This window comes from Lipophrys pholis, assembly GCF_963383615.2.
Source record: "Lipophrys pholis genome assembly, chromosome: 9".
NCBI classification, from domain to species: domain Eukaryota; kingdom Metazoa; phylum Chordata; class Actinopteri; order Blenniiformes; family Blenniidae; genus Lipophrys; species Lipophrys pholis.
This window is the reverse complement of record NC_137639.1, coordinates 28,547,053-28,565,516: the sequence shown is the minus strand read 5'-3', so window position 1 is coordinate 28,565,516 and position 18,464 is coordinate 28,547,053. Positions and strand designations below refer to the sequence as shown.

The 18,464-nt window shown below is 39.8% G+C and overlaps 1 protein-coding gene across 1 annotated transcript; it reads right to left on the bottom strand.

The window, feature by feature from the left end:
* Window positions 1-588: 588 nt before the first annotated feature.
* Window positions 589-16,179, bottom strand: LOC308114238 (cortexin-3). The gene is made up of 2 exons (XM_080470947.1): window positions 15,882-16,179; window positions 589-2,537 (listed from the first exon to the last, which is right to left on the bottom strand). The coding sequence occupies exon 2, from the start codon at window positions 2,458-2,460 to the stop codon at window positions 2,209-2,211; it is 252 nt and encodes an 83-aa protein (XP_080327073.1). The 5' UTR covers window positions 2,461-2,537; window positions 15,882-16,179; the 3' UTR covers window positions 589-2,208.
* Window positions 16,180-18,464: the final 2,285 nt, after the last annotated feature.

Below are 18,464 nucleotides of genomic sequence, written 5' to 3'. Positions count from 1 at the left end.
GGGACATTCTAGTGGACAGACGACAAAGTTGGATTGTTATTACGGTGACTGTCAAAATATAAGTACGAAGTCCCAGGAGAATCTGAAGGCATGACACTACGGAGGAAACATTGTTCTTATTGTTCATCTACTGAGCATGTGCAGAAGAACTGCAGCTGTGGTGTGTGCATCCACGGCAGCAGCGTTTTCAAATAGTTCAACTTTCAGTGACTCCGAGTCACCGTTGTCACGTCAATGGAAGCCCAAGGGTTTTCCTTTTTTCACTTGAAAACACCATGTGAGCGGGGCCGCGGCTTTCAGAGCATTAGATTTCAGTCATTAATGTGATCCATGCAGTTCTGCTAATGTACCCACGCAACATTACAGGGACATGGATGCACATCATGTACACAATGCAAGTGTACATTCTTATTAAGTGACGGTTGTAACAGATTACAGTAAGAACCAATTTTATTAACTGGTGAAGTAACAAGTGTCCTTTTTAAGGAAGTAATTTGTCGGTTTCGTCACGCCTCTTTGTCTCTTTGCTTCGACTGTCCTGCCGCTCTCACCTCAGGACCGAATTAAAAAAAAAACACATGAAAAAAGGCAGTTCAGTTCACTTTTATTAGAAAAAAGAAAACGGTGGCTCCGGGCGGGAAAACAGTTTGAAACAAACCCCAAAAAATAAAAATAAATAAAAATGCTTCAGTACAGACGGGAAAAATAGCTGCTTGAGCAACTGACCCACAGCTACAACATCAGGATTAAAGCACTTCACCATTTATCATGCACGGAGAGGAGACTCGGAAACACATGCGATTTAATTTTTTTTTCATATTCTGGAGGGAGAAAAAAAAAATGGTTTTGGGGGATAAAAAGAAAAAGAATCCAAAGCACACCACCTCGGCACAACACCGCAACATCTGCGTTAGGTAGGAAAAGGCCACAGCAGATCACAAGAACGCCACATGTCGTCAAAAGGGTCACAGTTCACTCGCCATCCCGGCAGGAACAAGGTCAGGAAACATGTTTTTTGTTTTTTACGATTTTCTTCATGTTGTATGACATCTCTGTGAAGTGCAAAGACACCGTCACGCCAGTATTTCCAGTGTCTCCACTACCTACGATACTGTAAACAATCTACACTATAAGGCGCACAGTTGAAAAAGTTGCCCAACGAAAGAGCCACGGAATCAGTTTGTAAAGGGTTTGATGAGAAGAGCGACGTCTTCGTCACCAACTCTCTGCAGATCGGTATACCAACTGTCAATACGCCGTCTGCAGGCAGTAAAATGCTGTTCAGGTTTCTTTAAAAGGGCACTACACGAAAAAACAAAAACAAACTACATTTAAAGACGAAAGTATGAACCCATTTTCCTTCTTTTCCCTAAAACATCGATCTCGGAAAGTTTTGCTTCTTTTTTTTTCTTCAAATGAGGCACACGGTACAGCACAGTAAACTTTTTTTTTTTCCTCAACAACTTTTTTTTTTTGGGTTGTTGACATCTAAAGACACCAAGCGCCACTTCCATCATTACAAGGATTGATTTTTTTTATTTATTTTTTTAAACCACACATGACAGTTAGCGACTCGCTGCTGGCATCTTCACCCCGAAAACCTTTCCTGGACTTTAAAGGGAGCTTTTCCGCCTCCGTTTCCCTCGTGATGATTAGTAATCCCGCTTCACCGAATATCACACACAGACATAAGGCATCAAATTCCTCTTGTGAGTCACACGAACGCTCATGTCTAAGACCAAAAACAAAAGACGTCAATGATTCACACTGAAAATTTGCTCTTTTTTTTTTTTTTTAACTGCTTCCAACACTGATTGTCTACATTATTGATAAAATCTAAGGATGTAAGTAAACATGATAAGATGTAAACACTGTTAATACCCGATACACTTCCACACATGAGATGGAGGTGGAGCGAGGTCGTCCACAGGAGAACTGATGGTGGGGGGGCGTAGGGGGGGGGTATGTGATCCTCGACTCGGCTCCGATGCATCGTTTCAACCAGGGCCATGTTAGTTTGTGGTGTAAGCAATAATCTTCATAGTGTTCTGTTATATTTTTTTGTTGTTGTTGTTATTTGGCAGGGAGAAGCTGTTAAACTCTGATTTGACGACAGAAAGCCGTCAGATTTCCTTTCGGACTTTCTGAAAGCTGTTTTCTTTCTCTCCGGGTGATTCAGCAGTCATTTCTCCCCCCACCCTCTCCCCCTCAGACGATGCGGTAATCGAATGTGTCCTTCTCGGTGTGGTCAGTCCAGTTGGACGAGGGCATGCTGCGGTATGGGTCCAGCAGGATGCGGAAGCAGCGCACGATGAGCAGCGCCAGGAAGATGAAGAGCAGCAGCACGAAGACGAAGGCGGCCTTCTGCTCCAGCGTCAGGTGCGACGGCACATGATGGCCGCCGCCCGACGAGGACAGCGTGCTGCTGAACAGGCCCTCAGCCATCCTGGGCATGTCCATGCTTGATCGTCACGGCTCCAGCTCTTTGTCCGGTGCTCAAAGATTTCCGAAGGGAAGAAGGTCTCAGTGGTCGACACCTGCGAGGGAGAACAAAAGACGTGACTACAGAGTGCAAGTCGAGAGAGAAATTCGGTTTGGCGCTCAAGAAATGACGTTAGAAACGTTTACACGACGTTTTGGCCGTCAGTTTTACACGCCAACGGAGCTCAGAGCCACTGAAAACGCTGCGACTGCACATGTGCGCCACAGTAAACAGTAGTGCTTGTTCAGTGTTTGTGTGAAACAAAAACGCAAAAAGAAGATGCATTTTCACATTCAATTTTTTTATCCCACATAAACAGCGTCACCAAAACAGTATTTAGTCACCACTGAAACATTCCACGAGTCCGACCTTTTTACTTGAGAAACTGATTCACATCTTTTGTGTTTATCTGACTGGACTGTTCTAGTGGACTGTGATGTTTTACTCGCTGGATTACACAATCGACGAACAACAACACGTTTTTCAACGGCACTATACTGGCGCATTGCTTTATGGATCATCTTCATACATCCCTGACTGCTGATAGAAAATATTCCAAACCAAACCTTCCGATCGGCTAATGCAGCTTTATTAAATGTTCCCTTCATGAAACACAGAAAGAAAAGCTGTTTTCTGTTTCTATGTACAGAAAATGTCAATTCTCCAGTGCTTTGCACTTGTGAGGCATCATCTGTTACCAGGTTTAAAAAGCAGCTTAAAATGCTTTTATTTGGACAAACAGTCTCTTGGAATGTATTATTTTTGTATTCCACTTGAATTTAATGTTATTGTTTTTATTACATTTATTTTAAATTCTGATTCTTGTCTATTTTCTAACCTTATTTGTTTTGGTCTGTTTTTAAAGTTTTTTCTCTTCCAATATTGAACAGATTTTCTTTTTATAATTTTTTTTATATATTTCTTTGTTTTTGTGAAGCATTTTTCCACAATAAACATCCACTTGGCCAAGGTATGTTACGTGTGTGACTGGTTGAACAGCAAGTCGACCTGGGAGTTAAAGAAATGAAGCCATAGTGACATATGATATTCACTTTTTTGGTTTGTTAAACTTTTGCAGCTGGAGGTAAATGTACTGAATGTTTAAATATCTGAAACTGGTGCTAAGGAGAGATCATGATATCCTAATATGCATTTCTATTTTGTGACCAATTTAATTTGGTGGAAAACTCGTGACAATGGCTCTTTTGGTCAAACAATTTGCAGACCTCTGTGCTGGACCAAACCGATAATGTAATAATGGCCAATAAGGTGAAAACGGAGACCACTTCAGATGTAATAAACCCTGTCATTACAGTCATTTTCATTTGACGGCAGATTTCCCAGTGACACCCCGAGGGCCGGTCAAACAGAGCTGAAGGGACCCAGACCTTAAGACGCTCATGGCATCATAGAGGGCATCAGAGTTACACCGATCAACTCCATTGGGATAACCGTCTTATAGACGGAGCAAGCAGGAGATCAAACCCACCATATTTCATCTGGAAGACGAACAACTGAGCCACAAGATTAGGAAACATCAATGACAATACCTCTTTAAACTCGCACAACTCGAAAACAATATGCGACAGTCCTGAAGGAAGCGAGTATATTTTTGGTCGTCCAGGAGAAAAGCCAGCTTCGTGAGCAAACAGGACTCGGGGGATTCCGCCGGCATTGAATTCGTCGCTGACGGGGATTGAATTAGCACTTCGGAGTCGCAGTTACACAATATTCATTGGAGACAGAGCAGCTCTGGAGATAGATAAGTCCGTGGCTTCATTAAAACCATATCCTATTATTCTGAAATTTCTCCCCCTGCCTCGACTCAATTACATTCATCTGCATCTGCGATTTAAACTCAGCGGAAAGTATTTGTTGGAGACATTGTCATGCTTGAGGAAAATGAATTTTCTCCTCAGACAAGGTTACAGGGTTGTAAATGGGTTTACTGCAGCCTGATGGAGGACGGATTAGCAACCAGCTGCCGCGGGGTCCCAAAGCTGTCGGGGCCCAAAAAAAAAAAAAACAACAACAGTTTGTCAGGTCATTTAACATTAATTCGATTTAGAAATACAAATCAGGAACGTCTGACATTAACTGTTCATCTGAGGGCGAATCGTCGTCCTGCGTCAGTGTGCAAACTGGAGATATTTCATGGAAATGCTGCTAATTTCTAAACTATCTCATTGATTTGTGCTTCAAGGACGAAGCTTGAGTCAATCAAACTAAAAAAGAAAAGGAAAAAAAAAAAGGAAATTTCTCTATTAACTTCCCCAGTACAACCATTGAACGCTGAGATTTTCTCCGACCGCCGTAAACGTGGATTGATTTCATTCATGTGGGAGAAGCGCTGAACAAATCTGCTATTTTCTCCTGTTTGAGGAAAGTTTCTGGAAACTTGCAGAGCCTGGCACTTTTATGAAACTGCTGAGCTTCTTTTCTCTGCTCAGAGATGAAAACACGTGTATAAATATATATTCATGGGCCATTTTCAGGGATTAACGATTTTCAGTCTCAACGAAATGGGGCGAGTGTGACGTCTACGTGGACATTTGGATCTTTGTGTGGAAATGTACACTTCACTCATCATTTCATATAGTTACGTCTTAAACATGAAACTGATTTATATGGAAATGTGTTGCTTATCACAACACCCAAAATACATAACAATCCCATTTAAATCCACATATGTGTGTGTGCAGACCACGTAAAGGAGGCGTTTGTAAAACTCAAACCACATTGTGCTTTTTTAAAATATTTACTCAAGTTTTTAAATAAAGTCTGCAGTTGTGTCAACAAGTGATTTATAATTTCTATAAATTATTACATTTGTTTGTTTTAATTGATCAACTAAAACCCATGACGTTTCAAATTAAAATGCCTTCTTTTGGCAGTTTTGTTTCAGAAAAATCTTGCGTTTGAAAATGATGTTCGTTTCCATGGCAACTGCAGAAACGCTGAAAAATATGTTAATATGTCAAGCCACTGGTGGGTGCTGTTGTTTCTTTTTGTCATGAAAGCACAGATACATGCAGCAGAGAACATTAAGATGTAAACATTAACGATGGGAGAACACGGACATCCTAGTGGACAGACGACCAAGTTGGATTGTTATTGCGGTGACTGTCAAAATAAAAGTACCAAGTCCAGGAGAATATGGACGGGGAGTAACAATACTCTGGAGGAAACATTGTTTATCTGCTGAGCGTGTGCAGTAGAACTACTTATTCCAGCTGTGGCGTGTATGTACACTAGTAGTGTTTCCGCCATCGACACGGAGCTTTTTTCCAGAAGTTCCAACTCGCAAGCAGTTTTCAAAAAGTTGTGCTTCCAGTGGCTCCGAGCACAGTTGTTGCCTAAACGGACGCCAAAAGCATAACGAATGTTTTCCATTTTCACTTAAAAAGGTTGTCATGTAAACGGGGTATAATTAAAAAGTGTTATACAAATAAAGTTATTATCATAGTTTTACTTTCCTTCTTGTTGCTTTCCCCCCTGAGGTACTGCGGCGTCCCCAGCGGGATTTCTGCAACTCACTTAAAAACCACTGGCGTGAAACAAACTAATTATGTAAATCAGGTTTGTAACGCCTGTGTGTAAATGTGTGTAACTTGGGGGGGAAAGAAAGTTTGTGTTTAATGGATCTTTTAGTCTGAACCACTTCCTGTTACAAAATGTGTCTTTTACAACCTCAGAATAATCAGAATGTTTCTGTAGTGCTTCAAAAGAATTCACACATTAATGATTCACTCTCTACACCTCACAACCAACACCTACAGTAACAGCTCTAACATCTGCTGTGAAGCATCTGTGGACCTCTTGTCACGCTGAAGTATTCTTGTTATATTTTGTTCTTTAGCACCGTGGGAAGAGAATCTCTCATTTTCATTGGATATCAAAGGCTTTCTATTCTATTCTATCCTATTCCAGTATAGACCTGCCTCAAGTGATCGCCTTACACTTTGTTAAATGTACATTCATAGTATATAAAAAATCTGCCGCTGCTCTCAGCAATTACTGAGAGCGACTTTGTTATAATCAGTTTCCACCTAAAGTTGATCACACTCATGTTAATGATGTATATGAGGCTGCATTTCTTCTTTAAGTCGTAGATTTCAGTCGTATTGGACATGTTGCAAGTCTGTTGCAGCCAATAATTAAACATTGGCCAATAATGTAATACTGATAATTATTTAAAATTGTAATAGAGCCAACAGCACAATAACATAATGACAATAACATAATAGAATAGTTTTAAATCCTTTCCAGCAAATATGTATCCTAAATAAATGAATATGAATATGAGACTAAATCTATATTTTAATAGGAAAACTCACGATAGATAGATAGATAGATAGATAGATAGATAGATAGATAGATAGATAGATAGATAGAATGTGGGATTAAAAACAACAATCTAACTTGGGTGAATCTCAAACCACAGATTTACAAAGACTTTAAGATTATTCTAATCAAAACGTATCAGAGTAGTTGAGTGGATTACATCAAGATTAAATTACTGAAAGGTCAGAAAGTGTGCAGAGTTTTATATTAAAGTATCTGCACTTGACTCTGATTTTCTTATTTTAGATTTAGATTCTACATTCAAATACAAGAACTAAATGTCAACGTCAGAATGGACAATAAATATATATAATTTTTATATATATTAGGGGACGTTTATCTAATTTTCTAATAGAAAGGATGTCTGAACCCTCTCCCCTGATCTCCAGTCATTTCCTCCTGCGATTAAATTCCCTCAGAAATATAGAAACAGACTCTAAACTCAATGAACGGGAGAATAACTCACACAGATCTATTTGTACATCCATCAGATGTGAAAAGACAAAAAACAAAACAAAAAGATGTCACTAGACAGAAAGGAAAATAGATGCGGACGACAGCGTCTTATTGAATGTGACATTGGCGACAGGGAGAAGTGGAAAGACACGTCAGAAACAACACGCTGCCTCCGAGTAACACTTCACAGCTTACACCTTTCAACATTGAACATGTTCAATCATATGTCTATTTTTACTTTTCTTTTTTAAATCAAGAGTCCGCTCTTCTCTTGAAGTGAAGAATATCATCTCCGCAGGCCACGACCGTGGAATCGCTCATTAAGTAACACAGAAGACAGGCTGTAAGATGATTTTCCGTGTCTAGACTCTAACCTTGTCGCCTCCATAAATTATACAATGAGCCGAGAACAACAAAGACGGGGCAGCGAGTATAAATGATGAAGGTTTTGGTGAAGTTTTTCAACCAAAATGTGCAGGAAGCCACTCGGTGCAGCGAGTGGTCATCTAGTACGCCGAATTGGAAGAGGGAGACAGTTGGTTTGTCCGTTGAACAGACAAAGCCAGAGGTAAATCGATCAATACATGACGAGCCAGAAGGACTGTTCACTGTTTGATGTCGATTCTCCTGCTGAGCAAACTCTTGTTGAATTATTGGTGAGAAGCCGCCTCAGAATAAGTCTTTTTTCTTCTCGCCGCAGGAGCCTTGGATCCGGTATCACTCAGATATCGATGATTGTTGTGCACGTGGGAGGGACACTTCTTTTCAGCGTTTTGATTTTTTCTTTTCCAACTCGACAAACATGACTCTGTATGCGCCGTGTGATATATTGGCTTGTTTGTATTTAGGATTGAATTTGAAGAATCACTCCAAACCCCATTTTCAGATTGTAGGAGACTAAGAAAAACTAAAATGTTGCACCAGAAAGTATTGATAAACTTGGATTTATGTTGAGATTGTCGTAATTTTTATATTTTAATTGTTTAGTTTTGTGAAAATAAAGACATTTTCAAACTGTAAGGTTTAAATTTAATGATCATGAATCTTTGGCAATTTCTGCTTTGGCTTCTTTTCTCAATAATTTTAAGGGACTTTGAATTGCCTTGTCTAAATTATGTTATATAAAGAATATTGTCTTGCTGCTTTCAGGGTAATACACTGCTGCTGGACATTCCTGTAACTGCAACAACAACAACAACGTCTTGTTTTTTTTGGTGATTCTAGTTTCCATGATATAAAGTAACCATGTATTTGAAAATATTGTAGCTGTCAGTATTTTATAAGGTAGTTATTTAATGGGGATTCCTTTATAGTGCATTTTTGTTGAGGATTATAATTCAGAAGTTTCATTTAATTGAAACATGTATTATTTGTTATTTTCTTTAGAGCGGATGCGACATACATTGGCATCAGGATAAATCTACATCTGAGATCACCGTCATCTCGAAGCACGAATACGTCAACGTCATCTGCATACGTGTTCAACTTTGATAAATAACTACGAGGCTCATGTCTGGGTTAAAAATCTTCATTCAAGCCCCTTCCTGTTTTTCATGCTACAATACTGAAAAATAAATCAAATAAAATAATCAAATCAGCTGAATTCAATGCTTTATGATCATTTCTTTTTTTTTTATTTCAACCTAACCAATGTGAGACTATGACTTTGGTTAGTTTTTGGTCACAGGAGACGGGCGCCAGCTGTGATTTCCGATTATGCAATCAGCTAATGAAACCGATTCTGTTTTTTGCTTCCTGGTTTATCGTCCCCAAAGTGAAGTAATTAACCTTACGGCTGCACCGGATCACCAGCTGTGGCTCCGCCGTTCGAGTCCGGACTATTGTGCTTTATGTCTTTACTCAAAACATAAAAATGTTAAGTTTAATTAAGATCCCGTGGGGAGAGAAAAAATGGACGTAGCTCCTGATACATGTAATCTCTCAGATTTAAGCACTGTGTGCAACCACGCTCCCTGAATTCACACAGTTCGATTGAGGAATCAGCAAACCTTTACACTGGAATCAGCCACTCCCACCACCAAATATAATTGTTTGTCAAAGCATGTTTAATCTTCAAAATGAAGATAGCACAGCAGACGAGTCTGTCTGCATGAGATTAAACGCTATTTTCCTTGGAGACTTCTTTTTTTGGCCTCGTCTGTGCTTTTCTTCAGGCTGATTCCAGAAACTAAACATTAACAACCTGCTTATTCGCTCGATTAGATCACAGCGGAGAAGGCAACCAGAGGTCAAAGGTAACATGTTTTTCAGGTATTTTGCACTTTAAGTTCTAACTTTTCCCTCATACATGATAAAACAACAGTATGTTAATCTTCATGTTTGACCCCTTTGTGCGTACAGCATTACATTGCATGTTTGATTAATGTAAATATTATGCTAAAGATGCAACTTTATAATCACAGCAGGTTTCAGGAACAATGCAGTTCAAAGTGCTTTACATTAACAAACGTCTGGCAGACGGCGGCAATGAAAGCAATGAGAAAAGTGAATGAAGACAGAAACGTACGAGCGTCAAAATGAAACACAACTTAAAGCCTGTGGGCCAAAACCGGCCGACAAGAGGCTCCAATTCAGCCAAACCACCAAGAAAATGCAAAATATATGAAAGAAAACGCAGATTTCTTTGGACATTTCACTGTTTTTTGCACCAGAAGGATTCATTAAAATTGCCTCCATGATGAGGTTGTTGTAATTGTTTTGTTTTTGTCGAAATAGATATTTTCATCACGTGTACTCTGCGGTACGACAAAGAAAAATGTCCATTTAAAGGTTATTGTCCATCTACTCGCACATGTGCAGGAGAACTACTACAGCCGTGGTGAGCACGAGCAGGAGCAGCGTTTCAGAAAAATCTCGTTTTACCACGTTTCCATGGCGACGGAGTTGGAGTGTTTTCAAAAAGTTCCACCTTGGAAGCAGTTTTCAAAAAAATGTGCATTTTGAGTGACTCTGAGCGACGCTGTCATGTAACCGAACCCCCAAAAACACAGCTGAAGTGTAAATGCCTCCTTGTTTGTAAATATTAAAACTAAAAAATACGTTTTTTGACGAGTTAATCAAACATTGTCAAGCGTATGCATCAATTCTGACAACTGATTTGATGGTGAGTTTGACATTCATGATGGGAATCTTGACGATTGAAGCGCATTCTGGAAAACTTTTCAACCTGCCAGCATGTAACCACAGATTAGATCTAATTAATTCCTCATGAGATCAAATTAGATTCTGACTCTTTATCCATAAATCCATTCTCGGCATACTACTTCCATATTTCTCCGCCTACGTTAGGGAAGAAATATGCCCTTGTACTTTCTAAATTATTCTGTTTATCATTATATGTAATATTACTTAACTTTGTATTTTAACTCTTGGAAAAGAGAAGTATCAGTGAGATTATTTGTTTTCATAAAGGTCAAAACAAAATGATTGTGGTGACTGATCTCATCAGTGCCGTGTTTTCTTCAATGAATCTTTCAAACAAGAAAGCGTCACATTGATGAAACCAGACTTTAACAGCATCAGCAGTGACCTTGTAAATCATTTTAGTTAAAAAGTTATAATTACTAATATGATTGCCCCAATTAAAAGTCACCATAGAGGGATGCCAAGGCTAAATGCTAAAAAAAAATAAAAGTGTGTAGAATGTGTAGACAGGCAAAACACAGACTAGAAGAGTCTTTATAGCTATAATATTAAAAGATGTTGTAATTTTTAAAAAAAAATCCAGAATTTTCTGGTTTTGTGCAAAGATATGTACTTTTCTGCATAAAACAAATGGAAACAGTTGGAGTCTCTATCATTAAAAGCTTATTATGCTATAATTTCAAAGCCCCAGCCCACTCGATCAATTCAGTGAGTATATAGCCTCTGTACTATAATGAGACTGACACTCCGGCTCTAACCAGTCATTAGAGGGTTTTTTTTTTTCCTTTTCTCTGACATTATTAGCAAATCATTCATTTTGCGTGAAGAGTATGTGCATAACCCGAACTCTGCTCTCATTTGGGTGGTGTCCTTTAGTTGCGCTCCCGCAAGCGTGACGAGCCGTCACAGAGACTGACAATCACTTGGGAGGGGTGTCGAATGTGTTATGGGAAGACTTGAACTGACAAGACGCGGAGAGGAGCTGTCTCTTTCTGCTGAAAATGTACTAAAAAATAAATAAAATAAACATGTGTAGGCAACTCTCAGGAGAGAGACAGTGAGCGCGGGCTTCGGCCCCGCCTGGCTGATCAGCCGCCTGTAATCCATCACACTTAAAAGTCAAAAAGAAAAAAGATATTTCACAGGCGTGATTCATTGCCCCGGCTGTGAAGGATGATAAGAAAAGGAGCCGTTTTTCTTTTGTCTGCTGGTCTTTCTGTCAGCGTTTAATGTCAAATCATAATCTTATCGTCCTGTCCTCCAATGACACGACGAGGTTACAGAGCATTAGCACTTTCAGACCACAGACCTCTCTGCTATTCGTTACCAGCTTATGTAACGCACTTCAAAGACTCCCGGCAATTTACATCAGCTCCGCGACGCACGGGCACGGCTATGCCGCTAAGCGCTCGCAGTTCGGAGCTCTTCTTGACAGTTTCTCCACGGAGATACGCTAAACGGTTAAGCTTCTGACGACAGCTTTTTTTTTTTTTTTTTTTTTAAAGAGCTGTCACAAGAAAGTTAGACTATCTGTAAATACACTGAACCACAAATCACAGGTGGGTGTGGAAACCCCCTGCCTTGGAAATATTTTTTTTTAAGTGTACTTTGCAATGTACCATTTGAGAAAACTGCAGTATAGAACTGGTAGTATTGAAGGAACACGACGCATTTGGGAGTGTTTAAATAAAGTTAGAAAACGGTATGGATCAAGTCTGTCGCAGTCTCACTTCCTGTTTACGTGATAAAAAATTTTTAAAAAAGCGTCTTTTTTTGTGTTTTCGTTTCAGAAGAGTTTCACGTTTACTCGGGAATATTTTGAAAACGGTGTCCGTGTACACAGAAACGGCAGAAATGCTGAAAACTATGCAGTTTCCATGTCGGGCCACTAGTGGGTGCTGCTGTTTGTTTTTGTAATGAAACCACTCACACATGCGCAGAGAACAATACGCTATAAACATTAACATTGGGAGAACACGGACATTTCGGTGACTTTCAAAATAAAACTACCAAGTCTCAGGAGAATATGGACTGGGAGTCTTGACACTAAGAAGGAAAACCTTGTTTATCTACTGAGCATGTGCAGAAGAGCTATTCACTACGGCCGTGGCGCATCACCGATAGCAGCGTTTCAGAAAAGTCGCATTTTTCCCGTATCCACGGAGACGGGAGTGTTTTAAAAAAAATGTCCACCTTAGAAGCAGTTTTTAAAAGTTGCATTTTCGGGATCCCCAAAAATACAACAACAGTTTTCACACTGCAGAAGATTTATTTCTGTTCAAATCGACATTCTGTTTGAATGTAGTTTTTTTTTTTTTTTTTTAATCTCCTGTCTTCGTCTTATTGTCCAAGTGGGATTTGTGACTTTCTTTTCTTTTATTATATAACTGACCGCCTTGTTATGACAATCATGTAATTTGTGAAGTTGAACAGCAGTTTTTTTGGAGCTTTAAAATTCTTGCATAATAAGCACCCAAAACAAAAAAGAGTTCAACGTTTTCACTTCAAAACGTTGTGTTTCATCTGACGAACGACCTATTCCCATATCTACAAGTGGAATCACTCAATACAAAACATGTTAAATCGAAGTAAAATACCTGTTCTGAGCGTTTGAACAGCAGGTTGCCTGAACACTGGAGGAGTATTACACCTAATCCGGTGGCATTACGCTGCAGGGGAGTAACGGATCTCATTGCATCTCTTAAATGCTACGACAGGTCAAACCTCCCAGAAGAGGGATGACTTTTCAAAAGCTGCGCCTGAGAAGGGGAAGTTCTTATACCTGCACTACATCGGCAGGTCTCATTCACAAATATGACAAGACGCTTTTAGTCTTCCCCGATGCAGAGAACCTTTTTTTAATGAAGAGCCTTTTAGCAGACGATGTAAGTTTATTGTATTCCACTATAAAAAGGGAATTTCAGTCTTGTTCTTTTATTAATTGATTGCTCCTTTTTCCATCATCATCTTCATCCTTCTATCTTTTATTCATTTTATTCTTGGTAATTCCCAATGAAACGTGTTTTTTTTTTTGTTCCAAGGTTTGATTGTTTGACCGATCTTGTATTTGTCCCACAATGTGTCATTGCTGCAGCAGTGAGAGGACAGTAATACAAATAATACAAATAATACAAATAATAATAATGAATATTAAAAACAGTAACGATAATTTAGAAAGAAGACAGCGATGACAGTGTTTTACGATAACGTTGGCAGTGACTGGACTGAAAGTGTTAATCGTAAATAAATAAATAATGTAGATTTCACCCAGAACAGTATTGGACAGGGAGAACATGCAAACTGCACACAGACACGCCCTGAACCCAAAGAACAAATGGTGCGATTGCAAGTTCCCTATATCTGGTTTAGAGTCCAATATGTGGTGCAGGAGGAAGAGGCTTGACACTCAAATGGGACAAACCAATCAATCAACAGACCGACCGATCGGCTGATGAAATTAGTCGACCTTTGAGAGATATTCACACTGGACTTATTAAAATTAGTTCTTCGTTAACAGGCTGTATCTGCATTGATCCACGCATCTGCAGGACGACCGACATGAAGCAGGGAGCGCTACGTTCCTTAAGCCGTATATCACAGTTTTCCTCCAGAATACTGATTCCACATGTAGCAGACAAACTTACACCTAATTAATTAAGCTCCCAACCACATTGAAAGAAAAATTCTCACTGGACTGCAGTTAATGAGTTTCCAAAACATTCGCGGCCACAGGAACTCGCCAAATGCGTGGATTGAATTTTGAACTAAACAGTTGCAGGCCTTTTTTTTTTTTTTTTTGCTTTTTCCATACGCGGCAGGGAAAAACCCGTCTCGTAACCTTTTCATGTTCAGTGTTAGAAAACTGCAAGAAATGAGAAATGAGCCTCCAGCAGCGTGTCCGTGTTGTCTTCATCCCCACCCAGCAGCTTCACGTGATCACTGAGAACTCGTCCTCATGTGCTGCGGAACGTCCAGACTTCGGTACAAAATGCGGACGTCATCTGCATGCCGTACAAATCTCAGGCGGCAGGATTCCTCCGCCATTTATGTTAAATATTCGGTGTGACTCGATGAGAAAATGTTTGCCAATTTGTGTATTTTTTCTCATTTCTGAGTTTCCTTCCACCGATAACAACCGGGGATTTCCACGGTCGGTCACGACTGAGTGAAAACGACGACTTGACTGGTACCGAACCAAACACACCAGTTACGATGATTGTAAAGTGTGTTAAGTTATTTTGGTTGGACTGTACGACGTCTGCAGCAGCTGCTGCGTCGAGGAGAACAGATGAAACTGTGTGACGCTCCCAGAATAAAACTGACAAACAAGTCAGGTTGGCAAGGAAATCGAGCCAAATTTAGAAGTGAAGCCAGTTGTACTGAAATGTTGATGCAACCTGCAGGCTCCGTGTGTGTGTGCGTGTGTGTGTGTGTGTGTGTGTGTGTGTGTGTGTGTGTGTGTGGTGATTATGACTAATGGAGATTTCAAAAGGCATCAGAGGATAACTAATTAAACGGTTAAGGGGACTCATTGGACTCTTATTTTTCAACACGCTGCCAATCATTGGACAGTTTAAGTGTATTATTAAATCACTATGTAAAATGAATGAAGTGAGACCACTGGTGATACGTGAATATGCTTTTTCTTTTCTTTTTTTTTTAAATAATGACTCTTAATGTGCATTTTTATATTTTTCTTGGAACTTTCCATGTACATTTTGAATGATTCTTGTAAAAAATAACAATTCAACTTTTAAAAACATGATTTTTTTTCTCTTTCCTGTAAACAGTTTATTTTTTTTAAATATAGAAAGGATGAACAGGTTGTTTTTTTTCTATTAAAAGTTGCACATTCTAAATGAAAAGCAGTTAAAAACACAAAATGTTAATACATTAAATGCTCAGATCAACATATAAATCTCCTCCAGGATTATAAATATGAACGCAATCCATCCCTAAATGCGACAGACTTGCTCATGTGAGAATGTGAGGGGATTTCCTTCTTTGTCTGTCTTTCTTTTTTGCAGGGTTCATCCAAAAGGCGTCAAACTGTGATCAAAAGGTGGACACACCCGCAGACTCAACGCACAAAGATGAGCCGCCATTTACGTGAAACTATCAAATTCTCCATATATTAAACATGTGAGTGGAGAAAAAAAAAAACAACTGCAGGTTTCCTGAGCCGGTTGAAGACATGTAACCCCTAGCTGGACTCCTTCCTCTCTACACACGTGGATAAATTTAAAAAAAAAAAAAAAAAAAATGCGTGTTTTTAAATTTTTCATTTTTTTTTTTTTTTTTAACTGCGCCTCCGGTGCGTCTGCGGACACCTTTCACACCTTCCCCACGCGCCGTGGTGCGTTTTGCACGGAGGGTGCGGGGAAGGTGAATGCGGTGCGATGTGATCCAGCTGGAAGTGACTATAAACACTAACCTGTTGTTGTCAGGAGGAGGGGAAGCTCCGGGATCTCCGTCAGCGGCGGTTCTCCATCCCGCTGGATCCGACGACGCGGAGCTGATTTCCAGACTCTCAAATAAAAAAAATAACAAAAAAACAACACCGCGTCTTTTTTCGTGCAGACCGCAGGGCTCCTCACCTCACGAGAGGAAACAAGAACCTTGGCTGTGGTAGATTTGGGTTGGGTTTTTTTTGCCCCTGTCTTGGCTGACTGAGCCGGCAGACCTCACCCTCTGCCGCGCGCTTGTTTTCTCTCGCTGCTCTTCCCGCAGACTCACAGGAGAGGATGTGAGGATGTAGTGGCGCCCGTCGCTCCTGGCAACCTGTTGCCATAGCAATCCTCCAGGTACATCATGGCTCGCAAACGGATGAGGGAAAGGTGTGGTCCCCCTCACATAGCATCACTTATATATATATATATATATATATATATATATATATATATATATATATAAAAAAAATATATATATATATATATTTGCTATTTATTTATTTACTTTTTTTTCTTTCCGCAGAATTGTGCATTTTTATGACTTATTCCAAAGAATGAAGTTAGATTGGATTTTTACACAATAACTGTTTCGTGCTTGTTTGCCTCATCTTTTCATTTTGATTTTCCATTTGTACAATATAACTTCATCTAGTTTCATTGTTGACATGTCCATCAACTGTTTTCTAACCAAATCATATTCTGTTTCCCCGAATGACTGCTGTGGTGTTCAACGTGGAATTCCATTCTGGATCGGGCCCTGACAAATGTGCACAAAACACAAGGAAATGAAACAGAATTTTACATAATTGAATCAAATTATTAATTATAGCCCCACTTCAATTGAAAATGTATATTTAAATAAAATCAGCTATGTTCAGAGCCGCCAGAATACTCTCACATGCTTGATATTTTCCCAGGTGGTGTATTGCAAAACGTTTGAGAACCACTGGACTAAGTCATATTTCGTCTGTTTTAATACGTGTTTATTTCTGATTCATTTTAGATTATGTGAATATCAACACATAAAATTGCTAAAATCGTGGCGTCCCCCCCCCAAAAGTGAATAAAAGGTATTTATTTCAAATGGACGTGTGGTTCCTCGGGCTAACAGTGGAAAGCAGTGGATTGTGGTCTTCTTCTGGTCTCAGCAGGTGAAACCAGCACCTTCTCAGTCACCACCACAAAAAAACACAAGACATGTTTGGAATGATCAGCATAAACAGATCTGATCCATCTTTATTTCAGAATAAAGCACTTTAAAAAAAAAATTAAAAAATGAAGTGAACCAAAGTGTTGTACACAGAGTAAATACCACATCAAATCTTTAAAATATCAGAGGAGAAACTTGTGCTGGAGGTTTAGGGATGTGTTTTAGTGTGATGGACATGAACGGCAAAGACGTGAGCCTTTTCTTGTTGTTCTTGTTTTTGAGTCTCTACCTGACAGACACAAATCCCCTCAGAGATCAGGGAGGAAGTGTGGGTCCGTGGAGGGGTCAGGGAGTGACTGTGCAGAGCACTTTGAAGAAATCTGAAGGTTACATAACACACACAGCCACCCCTCTCCGGACCACTGTCCAACTGCTGTACACCGTCTCCACCTGGCGGACATCCGGGGGGACTGCAGGTGGAAACACTCAAAGGAAATCTCAAGAACCTCAAATCACCTAAAACTCTTATCAGTAATGAGATTTTCTTTTTCGCCCCCTTCGGATTTGCCAGGAGTTTGTAAGAGCAGAACAATGGACCTGAGTGAATACGTCTGCAGCAGATGAAGAGAATGTCAATTGGAGGATTTGGGACTTCTTAAATAAAGCTTTAAACCCCTTCTTAATCTCCTTTATAATGTGGATCTTTTTATGCAAACTCAGATTGGCTTAATGCATGTCCACTGAGGCCATTTGGGAGTTAAACCCTTCCAAACTCAAAAACAGAAGTAACAGTTGGCCCTTAAAACAGAACAAACGAGCACACATCCAATTAGAAACAAGGCGTTCTCACTCAATTGATCCATTAATTCCTACTTCCTTACATGTTTTTACCAGCTATAACTGCAGAGAGCATAAAGCCAGTTGCACCAAAAGGAAGTGAAAAGGTAAACTAAATGACACAGAATCACAGAATTTAGATTCACCAGTTCCACTAACAAGCAAGTCTGCGGATTAAGAGAAGAAGCTCGAGGACCTGGAGGAAACCAATATATGCTGATTGAAGGCGAGCGGAATCAAACCCAGTGACAAAGCAAACCATCAAATTACAAGATGAGTCACGTCAGAGCATCGGGCACAATCACAACGAGATCTTTTTAGAAACTAGAAGGAAATCCAGCGATTCAGACCAAAGGTTTTTTTGGGGCAAAATTAAAAAAAAACAAAAAAAAACAAAACTCCAGCAGGATTGAACTCAGAGGTGAAGTGTCAGCTGCTTCGACCAGCAGCGATGAGACGAGAAAACAACAACAGACACGAGGCAGAACAGCAGCAGCGATTAAATCAGAAACACCTGCAGGCAGGTACAGGTGAAAGAAAAACACAAACGACAGCGGAGAGAAAACGCTAAGTTCCTCAG